We start from the raw sequence: 14948 nt of genomic DNA on the forward strand, positions 1-14948 counted from the left end.
TAGTTCAGCCCAAAATGATAAATGACAAAAATGACTTTTTAAAATCAAAATATTATTTTCAAACCCTAAATTCTATTTTTTGCGTATACATTTTTCCGCTATAGCCAAAAAATGCATTTTCTCGCAAAAACGGAAAAACACATTTTCCCGCCAAAACCGCAAGATGCGTTTTTCCGCAAAAAAAAACATAAAACACACATTTTCATAAAAACACATTTTTTGGCTAAACCAGTAAAACCACACTTTTCGACCAAAACCTAAAAAAAACGCATATTCCCGCCAAAACTCCAAAAAGCATTTTCCGGCCAAAACCGCAAAAAGCATTTTCCTGTCAAAAACGGAAACAACGCATTTTCTCGCCAAAAAAAAAACGCATTTTCTCGCTAAAACCGAAAAAAAACAATTTTCCCGCCAAAACCGGAAAACAGATTTTTTTCCGCCAAAACCGGAAAACGGAATTTTCCCGCCAAAACCAGAAAATAGAATTTTCCAGTCAAAACCGGAAAACGCAATTTCCCGCCAAAACTGAAAACACACAATTTTACCGCCAAAACCGGAAACTGAAATTTCCCGCAAAAACGGAAAAACGTATTTTCCTGCTAAAACCGGAAAAACGCATTTTCCCGCCAAAACCGGAAAAATGTATTTTCCCGCTAAAACCGGAAAAAAACTTATTTTCCCGCTAAAACCGGGAAAAAACTTATTTTCCCGCCAAAACCGGAAAGATGCATTTTTCCGCCAAAACCGGAAAAGCGTATTTTCCCGCCAAAACCAGAAAAATGTATTTTCCCACCAAAACCGGGAAAAATGTATTTTCCCGCCAAAACCGTAAAAATGCTTTTTCAGCCAAATCGTGAAAAAAAAACTTTTCGTGGCAAAAAACATTTTCCCGCCAAAACTTCAAAACACACTTTTTCCGTCCAAACCGCAAAAACGTATTTTTCCGCCAAACCCATAAAACGTATTTTTTCCGCCAAAACCATAAAAATGCACTTTTTCGCGAAAAACACATATTTCATCAAAAACCGCAAAAATATTTTCGGCCAAAACCGTAAAATGCTATTTTTTCGCCGAAACGTAAAAATTTATATTTTAGTCATTTTATTAACGAGTCTACCTGGATGCAGATGGAAGTTAAAAATGAAAAGCAAACGAAAATAGTTGCATTCAGATGATTCATCTGGATGCATGGACGAAATGAAGAAACGAATAACACCCAGATGGAGCATCTGGATAAGACATCTAGATGGACCATCTGGATGCATCTTCCAGATGTACAAACTAACAGGGCCAAAGTGAAAATAGATAAGAGGAGTACAATACCAAAAACACGATAAGAAAACAAATATTCAAACTTCGTTTCTGTTCTCTTTTGGTACCTTCTTACTCTATGATCATTTTTCTCTCTTTCTCTTCTTGCAGCTCTCTCCCTTCTTGGTTGCTGTTGAGATTTTGCTTACCTCTCTCTCTAAATATGTAGTGTATGACCTATGTGTTAATCTGCCAATAATTAGATTAGGAAATTTATAGTGTCTATAAATCATTGGACCCAATACCATTCACAACTTGCAAGATATTCAATATTGTTCCAAAACTAAACTAGGCAAAATTGACTCCGTGAAATATAGGATCGATAGATCTGACCTACAAAATCTCACGAGAACCATGCTTCAGCGCTTTTGGGGATTTCTGCCATGCATCGATCGATTTGTATCTTGCGATTTGATCGGTAATGACTCATGTTACCAAACACACAAAATCAACAACGAGAAATCTCAATCAAGTTTAAGATTTTCTATAGCAGTCTCATAAATAATGGAAAAGCGATTGACTAAACAACATTGGATGCTTCATGTTAGGGTTAGTCATAAGATTTGTTATTAGGTGCACCTAATCGTGTTAATAAATCATATGATTGATCAACTTGCATTTTATTATCATACAATATTCATTTTGACATTTATTAGAAAATTACTGCAATTACTTGCCAACAAAATGTTCTTTTTGGGGGAAACAATAATTCAGCTGATAATTTTGACTATAAATAATTTAGAGACAGAATGCGAGAGGCGTTGACAACACGTACGACGAGTTCATGCACGAGAAACGTTGACAAAGTCAACAACTACTGTCCACTCGCAGTTTACTGTATATGACTACTAACTAAGATTCATGTGGGCTCCACATTATATACTTATGACATGTGGCAAAATCAAATGACCTTTGGTCTGATGCCTCTTCGGGCTCTCTGAGCTCAATGTCTTTTTATCAGTTGCTAAGATCTACTCTCAGAATAATAGCCCCTGAATTTTATTTTTTTGAACTTTATAATAGCCTGTGAAATTAATGTTTAAAAACAATTATTTTGAAATAGAATATTGAAATTACGAGGAGATTAATGAATTATAAACCTCTGAAATTTGATAAAAATATTAATTTCTGAAAGATTCAATGAAACACGATTAATCATTTATAAGCTTAAACCAATTCTTTTTGATAAAAAAAATGCTTAGACCAATTCCTAATTGTAAACTAATTCTATTTTTTTTGAACTTAATACTGCCAATAATATTTTTAATTTAAATATTTAGCTTACATCTAATTAGATTTTAGTTTAAATATGGGGATTAGTAACTCAATTATTAGGCAAGTGAATGTGTTAAGTGTTAAGTGTTAGTTAATAAGAGAAATTACAAATAAATAATGTTCAAAAAAAATTACAAAAAATTAATAATGGAGGTAAACAAAATTTCCCGAGAAAAGAGTATAAAACACACGCAAATGAGGAGCGTGGTACTTATCAAAAACACTGTTTTACACTCGTGCGACTACTTAACTCTTGACAATCCCTCTCTCATACACACTCTCTGCAAATGAGCAAACTCAGGCGAGAAGAAACACCGACGTTTCATTCTCCGAGATAAGTTTCGAGGATGAGAAAAGCTTCACGGTGGTTTAGGAATCTATTCGGACTTAACAAACCCGACCCGGGTTATCCGGATCCATCCATCGTAACACCTTCTCGCTCTTTTCCAAAACGTCGATGGAGCTTCGTCAAGTCCAAACGCGAAAAAGGAAACGCACCGCCGAATCATCATCCTTCTCCTCCTCCTCTGCGGAGTTCGACGCCTCCACCGTCGTACCTTCAATCTTCTCCGTCAGACGGACGGCGGTGGAAACAGAAGCTGGTACGGGAGGAAGAAGGAGACAAGGAGTCCGACGACCAAGAGGTTGCGTTGGCCGCCGCGACTTCCATTGTTGCTGAAGCCGCCGTCGCTGCCGCCGCTGCGGTCGTCAGGCTAACGAGCACGGCGAATTTTAGCAGCGGCTTCAACGACGTTGTGGCGCATGTTAGCAGGTTCGACCGATACAGAAGCGGTCGCGACAGTCTTGCGGCCATTAAGATACAATCTACATTTCGTGGTTATTTGGTAATTTTCTTTCTTTCTCTTTTATTATTTGTTTTGCAAATATTTATTTGGTACTCTTTATCGAAGTTTAATTTACAGATTATCAAATATCAACTTTTGGAGAACGTACATAATTTGCTTTTTAATTTATTCCATTTTTACATATGATGATATGATAGACGAAAATTAACTGGTTATAGATTTCTTAAAAAAGTTACGGGGATGAATATTCTTCGTATAAATTAAACATCAACAATATGATCCATTGGAAGCAGTTGCAATTTTTTTCTATTGCTTTGTGACATGATTAAGTTCTAAAATTTTATAGGTTATAGACAGTTTAGTAAAAAAATTTAGAAAATTCGAATAAAATTATGAGCCTATGGTTTGCATATATCTCTTAAAAAAAGTTTTGGGACAATGTTTAACTTGCATCTATGCATCGGTTATTACCGCAGAAGTAGGCTATATTTCAATTCATGATAGGCTAGTTAATATATGTATATCAGTCTTTCGATTCATGCTTAGTGTGTGTAAGCCAATTCAGACCCACATGTTTGCTCATCGACCTAAAAGTCTCGTTGTTCATTAATATTGTAGAGAGGTTGACAATTCATGTAATGATGTAAATGTCTTCCTCATATTTGAAAGTTCAATTTCCTGAAGGGTCAACTTTTTTTTGTCCTTCTTTTGGCGCCAACTTCTATCAGAAGTAACGCTTATTTAAAATTCAATATGTTTTGTGGTCCTATCTATTAGGCCTACTATCTATAATGAAAGCTTGAGGTCAAGACTCACAGGTCTTTTTTTTTGGAAGAATTCAATTTAAATCAATGTTTTTAAATTGTTTGATTAATGTTAATCAAGGCAAAGAGAGCATTAAGGGCACTCAAGGGATTGGTCAAGCTTCAAGCTATAGTTAGAGGCCATATCGAACGAAAGAAAATGTCGGTCCATCTGCGTAGGATGCACGCTTTGGTTCGAGCTCAGGCTCGTGTCCGTGCCCGTCGTGTTGTTGTATCGTCTGAATCCTCTTCTTCTAAATCAAACAACACCAAATCTTCTCACTTTCAAAACCCCGTAAGCCTCTCGTTAAATCCCTTTAAGATTTTGTTCTTATATAACCCACAACATATCTTGTAATTCAAGGTTCCTTTTTAACATCTATATAGATTGACAAGGGTCCAACAACGCCGGAAAAACTAGAGTATTCGATCTCTTCTCGCAGCTCCAAGCTCGGTCATTCTCATCTTTCCAAGGTATTACATTTTCAATTTCTGTTTGAATTCATGTTAGTTAGGCTTATTCATTTAACATTTAACTAAAAGATTGTGGAATAAAATTTCAGAGGAACGGTTCAAAGGCAAGGGGCAACAGACCTGACATTTTCTACTCATCTCACCTCGTCCTAGACAACTCAGGCTGGTCTGGACCAGTTTACGCCATGCCATTTAGCCCATCCTCGTCACACGAAGAGACCGTAAGCCAGTTTTGCAATGCAGAGAACAGTACTCAGTTATACTCAGCTACATCTATAAACAAACCCAGTGTTTTCACGACTAGTTCTATTGCACCGAGTGAAAGCACCAAAAGCTGCTGCTACACAGACCATCCAAGCTACATGGCTTGCACAGAGTCCTCTAGGGCTAGGGCACGGTCTGCTAGTGCCCCAAAGTCGCGACCGCAGTTATATCATGAGCAGTCTTTGTCTAAACAGTTTGGTGATGCTCTGCAAACTAGTTTCATGAACAAGGCTTATCCCGGTTCAGGTCGCTTGAACCGGCTCGGGATGCCAATTGGTTATAGGTACTAAGAATAGTTGTTGAATCCGTTTTGTACTATATGGTTCGGGTTGTGATAGTAATCAAATGAAGTGGATGACCGGTTAAACCTGGTTTTGTTGTAGTCCAGTGGATTGATTTATGCATAAAATGTATCAAGGTTAAACCTTGGAATGACAAATATTTCTGTATTCAAGTAGACAAATTGGTAAAAAAAAAAGAAAAATGGGTGATTTATTCAAAGATCCAAATTTGATCATACTTCACAGGCCGCAGAGAATTGACCTCAAAACCAAATTTCTCATGTTCTGTACCTATCCTGAAAACTCAGAATGTCAAGTTAGCGAAATGGAACTTCTTCACAAACAAAGTACCTCCATTTCTCTTTTGGTTTGCATCCAGAGGCAGTGAGATCCTCTCTCGTCAGCGGCTCCTCCGACGCAACACCAGCCTCTTCTGTCGGAGGGCTTGCCTGCCGCAACGAACAATTGACTTCCTCTCTTAACAAAATGACTTATATAGAGGAGCAATGATTTAGTAGATAAGAGTCCTAGAGTAGGAGCTAAAATAAGCTTCTTTCATCCTCTTAACACATATACCACATTATCAGATAATCATCTGTGTATATATATATCTTACAAATCAAAACTCACACGGCAACAACCAAATCAGAGCTAAACTCGTACTCCAACCAAACAAATCAACCACTGACCGATTTATTAATCTTGCACAATGTAGTTTATGGTATATATGTGTGTGTGTGAAATATGATACACATATTTAGCAAGTATGTTTGCGACACATGAATATACAGTAATCTTTATACATAAATGGCGTAAGCTAGTGGTTTGTGTGTATATATAGGCTTCGAATGTTACAATCTGCACCGCATTGAAGTTAATAGTAACAAGGATCTTTACATATATAATATATCTATACATATTTATAACTGTTAGAACCGCACTGCAGTTGAACCGTTTGTCCCACATCACTTAATCCACGGTCATTATTCAGAATCTATATTTTAAACTAATCTGTCTCACAATGATCTAAAATATTTTTGACGCATAATACATGAATTAGTTTTGTTGTCGCAAACCACATGAATCATGATACTTAACTACAAATCCAGGTGGTGCATTAAATTAATCATAAACTCAATTAAGATAATTTTATATCAATTCTGTATTCTTTGTACTGTTACAACAACAAAAATTCTCTATTTCTTTGTAGTCGTCGGTTTTCTATTTTTTATACTGATACATTATAAACTTCACAATCTTTCCAATACTCCATCTGTTTCACTAAGATAGATGTTTCACAAAAAAAATTGTTTCAGAAAGATAAATTTTTATGTTTTCTATAAAAAAATTGCAAACTTCAATAAAATTAATTGATTTTATTAAGTTACTATTGGTTAAAAGTTATTGAAATTTAAAAATTACAGAAAATGATATATTTATTATAGTGATTTAATGTGTTTTTTTAATATGTATGAAAACACTAAAAATTCTATCATTCTAAAACGGAAGGAGTATTTAATTAGAATGAAATAATGAAAAGAATGTGTCACTAACCACGTGATTTCAACTAAAATACTAAATAAACAAATAACCATGGCGAAGGAAAAAGACTTTAGAAGTGTGTCATAATCATAATGCTATTGGGTTGATTGTGCAAGAGATTTTTGTTTGCTGGAACAAATTTTGGCGTCATATTTTTATATTTCCTAATTCTTAGTAGGTGGAACCAATTTCACTCTATAGTCTTCTATAAACAAATGAATGAAAAACATGTGAATGGTAGATGAATCACCCCATAAAATTGTTGTGAACATTCGGATTAGATTCTATAGTATCAAAACAATGACAAATATTACATGTTTGTAGACCGCTAATGACCAACTAAACATTTTAATGTAGACCTCAAATCAATGATGGTTCTATACACAAATTAATGATGATTTTATACATATTTAGAGTTTGTATATTAGTTAGCATAATACAAAACTCAATAGAGTTTAGTTTTCGTTTCTAACTAAAATAGGATATATATATATATATATTACTATTAGAAAGCCAGTAAACCCAAATTGCAGGGAGAACCACAATTTTAAGATTTTAATAATATGAATAAGTGTTTTTGTTGTTGTAATACTGCAAGGCATTTTCATTTCCACTTTATTTCAACTCTAAAATATAATTTAGAGTAAAAATGTTCCAATAGTACTTTATTTTTCACTCTATAATAGAATAAAAAATGAGTTTACTCTATATATAGAGTAAGTTGTTGTTTTTTTGTTTATCAATCTATTTTTCACTTTAAAATAGAGTACTATTAAAATATAATTCAACTATATTATAGAGTTATACTATTCTAAAAGTAAAAAATAGAGTTATTCATTGGATGGTCTGGCATGTTCGACAGATTGATTTAAAATGTTTAGCTGAGACACTAATCATGACATGAGGAGTACGAGGACAAGAGTAGAATATAGTCAAACTAGGGTCGGCCCGCCCTACGGACGGGATGATAATTTAAAAATAATTTAAATAGTTAGAATAAATATTTTTTTTGTTTAATATTTATTTTTATTTTAAAATGTTTTCTTCTATAAGAGTATGAATCATTATTTTATTGATTGTTGTTCTTTATTCAGTTCATTCTCATTACAATTAACTAAACTTTTTCCTTACGATTAATAAAATTGTTTATTTAAAGTTTTAATCTGTTTTTATTTTGATGGTGTAGAATTTTTGAATTAAAATGGCAGTTATCTTCACTATTCTTTGATAAATAACATTATATTTTTAATATTTATTTTAGTTTGAAATGTTTAGTTTTATAATATATAGTAATCATTATTTACTATTATAGAAATGTGCACATTAGTATGTGTATACATATATATATATGTTGGAGAAAAAGACATAGACGAATTATTATAAAAATAGTTATTTTTTATCTGTGGCATACATAAATCCACTAATATGTTTTATCCTATAAATTATTCAGATTGTGTAATAAACTTTCTACTATATAAATAACATTAAAAATTTTGTAACGCTACTAATGTACACAATTATTTTTTACATTTGTGAATAATTTGAAATCATATATCTCAAACCAATCAGCTTCTTTCTAGAAATATTTCCTTAGGAACAACATGTAAAGTTGCTTCGGGTGTTATTATCTGCTTATATATAAACACGGTAAATTTCACTTGTATATGATAAATTAAACTGAATGTCATTAGAAAATAAGATAATTTATTTTCGCATCTCAGAAAAGCATGATAGAATCATAACATTTTGGTATGCTCTAAGGGTTTTATATATTTAAAAATAAAATTATTTGAGTTCTTCTCCTTCGTTTAGTGAACAATGTTTAAAAGACTTATAATTTTAGGAAATCAACAACAATTTTGCACTTTCTCTTTTCAAATCATTGACAAACTATATTATGTAAATGTTAGGGAAAAACATCAAACTATTTTGTAGAGATTATGTATTTTCATTATATTATCATCTGCTGACTGAAAACGATATTAAAATTTGTTTGCATTGAAAATTATTAAATACTAATGAGAGAAAATAATGGATAAATGTCTTAGTAGATTTGATCTTAGTAATAAACAAAATTGAAACAACCAAACAACTCACCGGATCAACCCAGAATTTAGAGGGAAAATTTATAACTTTCTTTTTTTGGATTCTTTTACTTAATTAAATAAATGCTATTTTAAAATTTTGAAAATTAACAACAATTTTACACTTTCTCTTTTCCAATCATTGGCAAAAAACAAAATTTAACTGTTGGAAACAAAAGATCGAATTATTTTGCAGAAACGTTGTCCTATAGTTTTTATTTTTATTTCCTGAAAAGTAAACAAAACAAATTTACATAACTTCCACCAATAATATGATATTATTTGATTTCTTCAGTGGAGATAATATAATATATTTTCTACCGGAATTTACACTTGAATTTATATTTGTCACCTTCTCATTATTTTCATGCTAATGAGCATGTTCCTATAAAAATCTAACATATATAAAATCATTGCAGTGCATACACTCGGGACAATTCCCCAACAATATGGTCGTCTACTAACAGCAGGCTCAGTAACTACGGAGGCTTCTAAGCTCCATCTTTCTTATCAACTCATCCGAGAAGTCGAGACTTCATTTGAACCGCTAAACACAATCTTCTTTTTTCTTTCTTTTTGAAACTAAGTGTGAAAAACTGAGAAGCTAAGTGTCATGACACTGCAAGCTCCACATACTCGCGGCCTGACAGCAGTAGATATAATCAAACAACGATCTGTGACTCTGAGATGCTCCAACGCGACGAACTCCTACGAAGTTTAAAAGTTAAAAGGTCACAGGCGAAGAAGACAAAGTAGAGCAGTGGTTTTCTGTGACTCTAAGAAATAAATCCTAACGGTCTCAAATAGAACAAAAGCTTTTCGCTAAACATTAACCAGATTAATTGCAAAATCACTGTAACTCAGGAAAAAGAGAAGAGGACAAATCTCGGAAGAGAGACAATGTTAGAAACAAACAATTTAACAATTAACACCAAAGCCTATCCAAAATTAAAGATATGATCCACTACAGAACATCAAAAGATGAAAGCTTACAACAATCAAAACCCGTAAGAAAGGTACATATAGTTTCATGCAGTTCTGGAGTGCCTCTGTTTCTTCTTGATCCATTTGCAGTGCTTATCTAAATATACAGCAGTGAACTCTAATCACTAACATCTAAGCAAAAATACAAAATATATAGAAACTGAAAAGAAGATGATGAGAATATACCCAGATTTGGTTAATTGTCGTTGCTTTGTTTTTCTTGGTCCTTCCTATACGAAATTGACAAAAGTCATGTACGTAGAGTAGTTAATTAGAAAGAAGAGATGGAGGATACTTAAATTAGAGCTAGCCATTTTCCAGAAAATAAAAGGATATATATGTTTGAATAGGTTGGTAGGATGATTTCGAGAAGAGGAATGGTAACCTTTTTATACTGAGATTTCCACGAGAGAAGCAGAAATAAATGTAGATCGTGTATGATTGAATCAAGGAGGCCTTTAAGAAGACGAAGGTGAAACTGATTAAAATCAGGGTCTGAGGAAGAAGATGAATCGAAACCCTAGACTTAGAGCCTACATCCCGACGGCGGAGAAGAATAACGGTTCAACCATTGAAATCAAAAACGACACGTTTAGAGACAGGACTAAACTATTTTGGAGATGGTTTTTTTAAAGCTTCATCTAAAACCCGTTTGCAATCTAAAGCCCAAACAAAATATAAATCAGAATAAATAAAACGCTGCATTTTGTAAAGCGGGACAGGTGTCGTCACGATGTCGACCGAATAGATGACGTGTCCGTCTACGTGGACCATCTGGGAGAGATCCAAAGCTTCTTTTATATATATAGATAGATAGATAGATGTATATTTGGGTCATATATTAGCCACTGAGGAAGGTCTTCTTCAGTTGAGGAATGAAACAAAACAACGAAACCCTGACTTGAAGATAAATAATGACTTCAAGCGTACATCCCGCATCGGAAGCGTAACTATAAGACACTCATATTTAGCGTAGTATAAAACAAGAAGATGGTCGATTTTGAAAGATACTTACCTGTACGGGGCCGTCTTGATCATGAAGAAGAGTTGCCTAAGCTAGTGACTTCCATTGCACATAATGGAAGGGTGCTTAGCTTAAGGTCTCCCCAAGTGGGAGAGCCTGCGTCATTATTTGTGGCATTGGAAGCCTGCGTTTGCACGCGGCCTCTCCCAAGTCTCCAGTTCAATGTTTGGTTGGTTTAAGAGTCTTTGATTGAGTTGAAATTAATACAGTTAACCGTAGCTAGACTATGACATACTTCGTTACGGATAAGGTTGTTGGATCCGTGCCAAAAGTCGGATTCACAGATAAAATTAGCACTTTTTACATGTTTGAACTTCGGTGGTGTTTGCTATTAGCTCATCTTTTGATCCATCTTGTTAAGTAACCACACAACATATTCTTTCAATCCAATCTTTCTCGAGATTTCACGACTTGGGTTGTGTTCCTCATGGAATCATTTTTGTTTTGTTCCTCCAAATAATTGCAACAACCTACGGTTGACTCAAGAAAAGTCATCCCACGAGTCAACGCAACAAACCATTCAAAATGAGGGACCAGGTGAACTAGACAGTAATATACAATATAATTGGAGGGATTCCTCCAGGATTTTTTCATCCTCATCAAAGATTCATGGCTTATAAATCATAAACGTGACACCAAAGGAAGTAACGTTCACCTATATTCTGAAATGAACCCAAAAACAGTAAATTTTGGGGCTGACATGATTTTTGGTTTATAAAACGAGCTTGTCTTTAACGAGGAGTTACAGAAGTAATCGGTGCATCATCAATGGAACAGAGAACAGACTTATCCATTGATGGACCTGTTTGTTCCTGATTACTCTTAAAGAAAAGTCCAGGTGGTCTAGGCACTGCAAGGGAGATAGAGCTAGTAGTAAGCATTTGAACTATCTCTGCCATGGTTGGACGATCTCCAGTGTCTTCTTGGACACATAATAAAGCGATATGGATGCATCTCCTTATTTCGTTTCTTTGATAGTTATTTCCAAAAGACATATCCACGAGATCTAATGGAGACCCCTTGCTCCATAGCCTCCAGGTCTATTAAACATTGTAAGACTTCAAATTAAATTAAATATAATTTATTTCTTTAGATTATAACTATCTAGACTTACATATGTAACCAAGTTGCAAACACTACCATCCATCTGATAGAGGCTGCTGTTCTTCCTTCCGCTTATAATCTCAAGAACTAAGACTCCGAAGCTATAAACATCTGATTTCATTGAGAACTGGCCGTACATGGCATACTCGGGAGACATGTAACCACTGAAATGGTATATAAAAGTTTGAGTTAATAGAAGGATGATGTCATTATATGCACTGAGTAGATGGAAAGAGCAAAAATTACTAGGTTCCAACTACTCTTCTCGTATTGGCTTCGGTTTGGTCCATTTCAAATATTCTAGCCATTCCAAAATCTGCAACTTTTGGATTCATATCAGCATCCAAGAGGATGTTGCCCGCTTTAAGGTCACGATGTATGATTGTGAGTCGTGAATCTTGATGGAGATATAGAATCCCTCTAGCTATTCCTCCTATAATCTTGTACCGTGTATTCCAATCCAGCTGGCTCTGCTTACTTGAGTCTGTGCATATACATAGTTAGCATGTCAAACAGACGACATATTTTTGGCTAAGCATTGTTTTAACTTTACCAAACAGGAAATAGTCAAGACTTTTGTTAGACACAAACTCGTAGACAAGTATCTTCTCTTCTCTCTCCAAACAAAACCCAAGAAGCTTGACTAGGTTTCTGTGCTGAAGCTTTTCCACAAGAACGACCTCATTCTTGAACTCTTTCTCGCCTTGTCCTGATGTTTTTGAAAGTCTCTTCACGGCAACTTGTAGCCCATTAGGAAGTGTCCCCTAAAAAGATAGTGAACTACACTTAATTAACCACACCTTATTTAAATTTCTTCTATTAGAGATTCCCATATCAGGAACAATAGTGATCTTTTGGGTAACGTATAAGTGATGCCGTAATCCTTCACTTTTGAGTTAGATTTTAGTTGTGAGTTTGACTCATTACTAATATGGTATTAGAATAAGGTTTGAATCAACAAATGATCTCTCACCTAAATAGTGTCTTATTTATGTAGCATGTATAAATTTTTATTTTGTTGTGGTATTTCCAAGATGGTGGGTTTGGGATGTTTTCACATCTCAAGAAGACAGAGAGTTCCATATCAGAACAAAAGTGATATTTGGGAAATATATAAGCTATATGGCAATCTTCTTAGTTTTTGAGTGTGAGTTTGATCCCTTACTAATATTACATCAAATAAATCAAGAAGCTCAATGAATTAGTTATACCTTGTAGACTTTTCCAAACCCACCTTGACCAAGTTTGTTACTTATCAAAAACTTATCTGTCGCAGCTTCAATAACCTTAAAATCAAACTGCAGTGAGCCTGCAGTTGTAATGTCCTCCCCTTCTGCAAGAAAAAGAAAAAAAAGCTCTATAAAACTCTAAGCAGTACATACAAATATATTTTGAATCCTTACCATCATCTGCAGCTGTAGTATCATAAGTCTTCTTCACTCTCTTTGTTACACGGTAGCTTATAACAGCCACAAGAAAAAGAACAAAGACAGAGAAAGGCACACAAATTGCCAAGATTATCACCGTCCAATCTCTTCCTTTACCTGCCAAAGTATTACATCAGACATGACACATGGTTTCCCAAATCTTAATGTCTCAACCCGAACTAAATGAAATATACATAGAGATTTTTTTTTACCAGGCGGCAAAGGAGGACCTGAAACCAGGGGAGGACTATTTACCGGCGGAGAGAGACTTGTCACAAAGGTTTCATTGTAGAACGGATAGAGCTCGTACCGTGAGTTACAACTCGGGACAAGAACTCTTCCTCCAACACTGTTGAAATAAAAATCCTTGATGGACCTTTGCAGACAGGTTACACAATCTTCACCTGACAGTTCAGGATTGCACTGAACCGAAGTGTAAATGGTCCGGGACGAAGTGAAGTTTGTCTTGTTAGCCGCAAACTTCTTCGTTCTGCTATTAGCTGCTTCCTTTGCAGACTTGTTAATCAGAGCAACCACTGCATGGTTGAACCGGTCGGACAGGTCTTGGTCTTCTGTAATCTTTTGAGGGTTCCAAGTGATTATTCTAGTTGTGGTTACAGCATCACTGAATATATTCCGGTCAGAGTATCCAAGCATGCACTCATCATACTGAATCAAGAATTCTTTCCCTCCTGGACATCGAGTCGGAGCATCTTTCGTGGCAAATAGGACGCAGTCACCGCAAGCTTCAGGCGAGAGGTCTCCTTTGCAGAGATAGAGTCCGAATACCATGTCATCGTTTTGACCCTTTGTGAGGCTTTGTGATCCCATGGAGAAGAAAGCACTGTTGGAAGAAAGAGAGGTCAAAAGGGTTTGGAGATTGAAAAAGTAAGTTGTGTTTCTTGATATTCTGTTAGTACATAGTTGGCTGACATAAGTCGGGTCTTGTAATTGTGCAGAAGCCCTCAGGTATGTAATGAAGAAGGCGAGCAGGAAGAGAGAGTTTAATGAGGTATAAACAGGCATTATCCAACTTCTTATCATTTCTTCTGTGTTTTTTTTTCTTTTACTTTTTTCCTTCATTGGGTTTATGAGTAAAATTGATTAAAACCAGATCAGCTAGCCAATCTGAAAGTTAAGACCATCTCCAACTTCTTGTAAGTCAAAGTCAACTCTAAGAATAACATCAACTTTTATTGTTTATTTAATTATAGAACTGATAATGTGAAAGAGAAAATGAGAGAATTAAAATATCAGTCTTCTTCTTTGACGTCTACTGTATTTATTAGTAGAAAGAAAAGCAAACTGGACGTGAATATATATTAAAAAGGTTGGAGACTATTCTCCTAGGCGCGGAGACTTTGTATGACTAGGACGTACCCGTTTACTAGCTTACCAGACAAGTAACAAATGAACAGCTAAACATTAATTAAGCATCATAATTAAAGTATTAGTGACCATATGAAAGATTGAAATGATTGGACGATGTGAGAGGAATTTTTTTGAACGCGTAAAAAAACAGCGTCAACGTATCTGATCACTGTTTGACATGATTCTCCCCAATGGTTC

The 14948-nt window shown here is 34.8% G+C and overlaps 2 protein-coding genes and 1 non-coding gene across 7 annotated transcripts; 2 read left to right on the forward strand and 1 right to left on the reverse strand.

Annotated features, from left to right (window-relative positions):
- The first annotated feature begins 2772 nt into the window (after nucleotides 1-2772).
- Nucleotides 2773-5374, forward strand: LOC106368466 (protein IQ-DOMAIN 22-like). The gene is made up of 4 exons (XM_048738826.1): nucleotides 2773-3431; nucleotides 4278-4490; nucleotides 4583-4669; nucleotides 4759-5374. The coding sequence occupies exons 1-4, from the start codon at nucleotides 2934-2936 to the stop codon at nucleotides 5221-5223; spliced, it is 1263 nt and encodes a 420-aa protein (XP_048594783.1). The 5' UTR covers nucleotides 2773-2933; the 3' UTR covers nucleotides 5224-5374.
- A 3654-nt stretch (nucleotides 5375-9028) lies between these two features.
- LOC106368468 (cysteine-rich receptor-like protein kinase 5) lies at nucleotides 9029-14770 on the reverse strand. 5 transcript variants are annotated; one of them, XM_048738824.1, is made up of 10 exons: nucleotides 13592-14770; nucleotides 13356-13496; nucleotides 13164-13285; nucleotides 12527-12716; nucleotides 12199-12436; nucleotides 11963-12116; nucleotides 10210-11888; nucleotides 10011-10054; nucleotides 9834-9921; nucleotides 9029-9548 (listed from the first exon to the last, which is right to left on the reverse strand). In XM_048738824.1, exons 1-7 carry the CDS (start codon nucleotides 14460-14462, stop codon nucleotides 11580-11582), a joined length of 2025 nt encoding a protein of 674 aa, XP_048594781.1. In that variant the 5' UTR covers nucleotides 14463-14770; the 3' UTR covers nucleotides 9029-9548; nucleotides 9834-9921; nucleotides 10011-10054; nucleotides 10210-11579. The 5 variants fall into 5 exon arrangements, with proteins under 5 accessions (XP_048594781.1, XP_048594779.1, XP_048594778.1 ...); XM_048738822.1 differs by having other exon boundaries at nucleotides 10011-10050; nucleotides 12506-12716; nucleotides 13592-14749; XM_048738821.1 differs by having other exon boundaries at nucleotides 12506-12716; nucleotides 13592-14749.
- Nucleotides 10832-10995, forward strand: LOC125577449. Its single transcript, XR_007315865.1, has one exon. It is a non-coding gene; the product is annotated as a U1 spliceosomal RNA (small nuclear RNA).
- Nucleotides 14771-14948: the final 178 nt, after the last annotated feature.

Source organism: Brassica napus, chromosome A8 (assembly GCF_020379485.1).
Source record: "Brassica napus cultivar Da-Ae chromosome A8, Da-Ae, whole genome shotgun sequence".
In the NCBI taxonomy this organism is placed as follows: Eukaryota; Viridiplantae; Streptophyta; class Magnoliopsida; order Brassicales; family Brassicaceae; genus Brassica; species Brassica napus.

What these genes read in the sequence shown, in the direction of transcription:
- LOC106368468 (XM_048738823.1), bottom strand. Translation starts at nt 14,462, where the DNA reads ATGAAGGAAAAAAGTAAAAGAAAAAAAAACACAGAAGAAATGATAAGA. An exon ending in TACTACAGCTGCAGATGATG is followed by an intron (nt 13,286 to 13,355) that starts GTAAGGATTCAA and finishes TTTTTCTTGCAG; the next exon opens with AAGGGGAGGACATTACAACT. An exon ending in TTTGCAACTTGGTTACATAT is followed by an intron (nt 11,889 to 11,962) that starts GTAAGTCTAGAT and finishes AATGTTTAATAG; the next exon opens with ACCTGGAGGCTATGGAGCAA.
- LOC106368466 (XM_048738826.1), top strand. Translation starts at nt 2,934, where the DNA reads ATGAGAAAAGCTTCACGGTGGTTTAGGAATCTATTCGGACTTAACAAA. An exon ending in CTACATTTCGTGGTTATTTG is followed by an intron (nt 3,432 to 4,277) that starts GTAATTTTCTTT and finishes ATGTTAATCAAG; the next exon opens with GCAAAGAGAGCATTAAGGGC. An exon ending in CTTCTCACTTTCAAAACCCC is followed by an intron (nt 4,491 to 4,582) that starts GTAAGCCTCTCG and finishes ACATCTATATAG; the next exon opens with ATTGACAAGGGTCCAACAAC.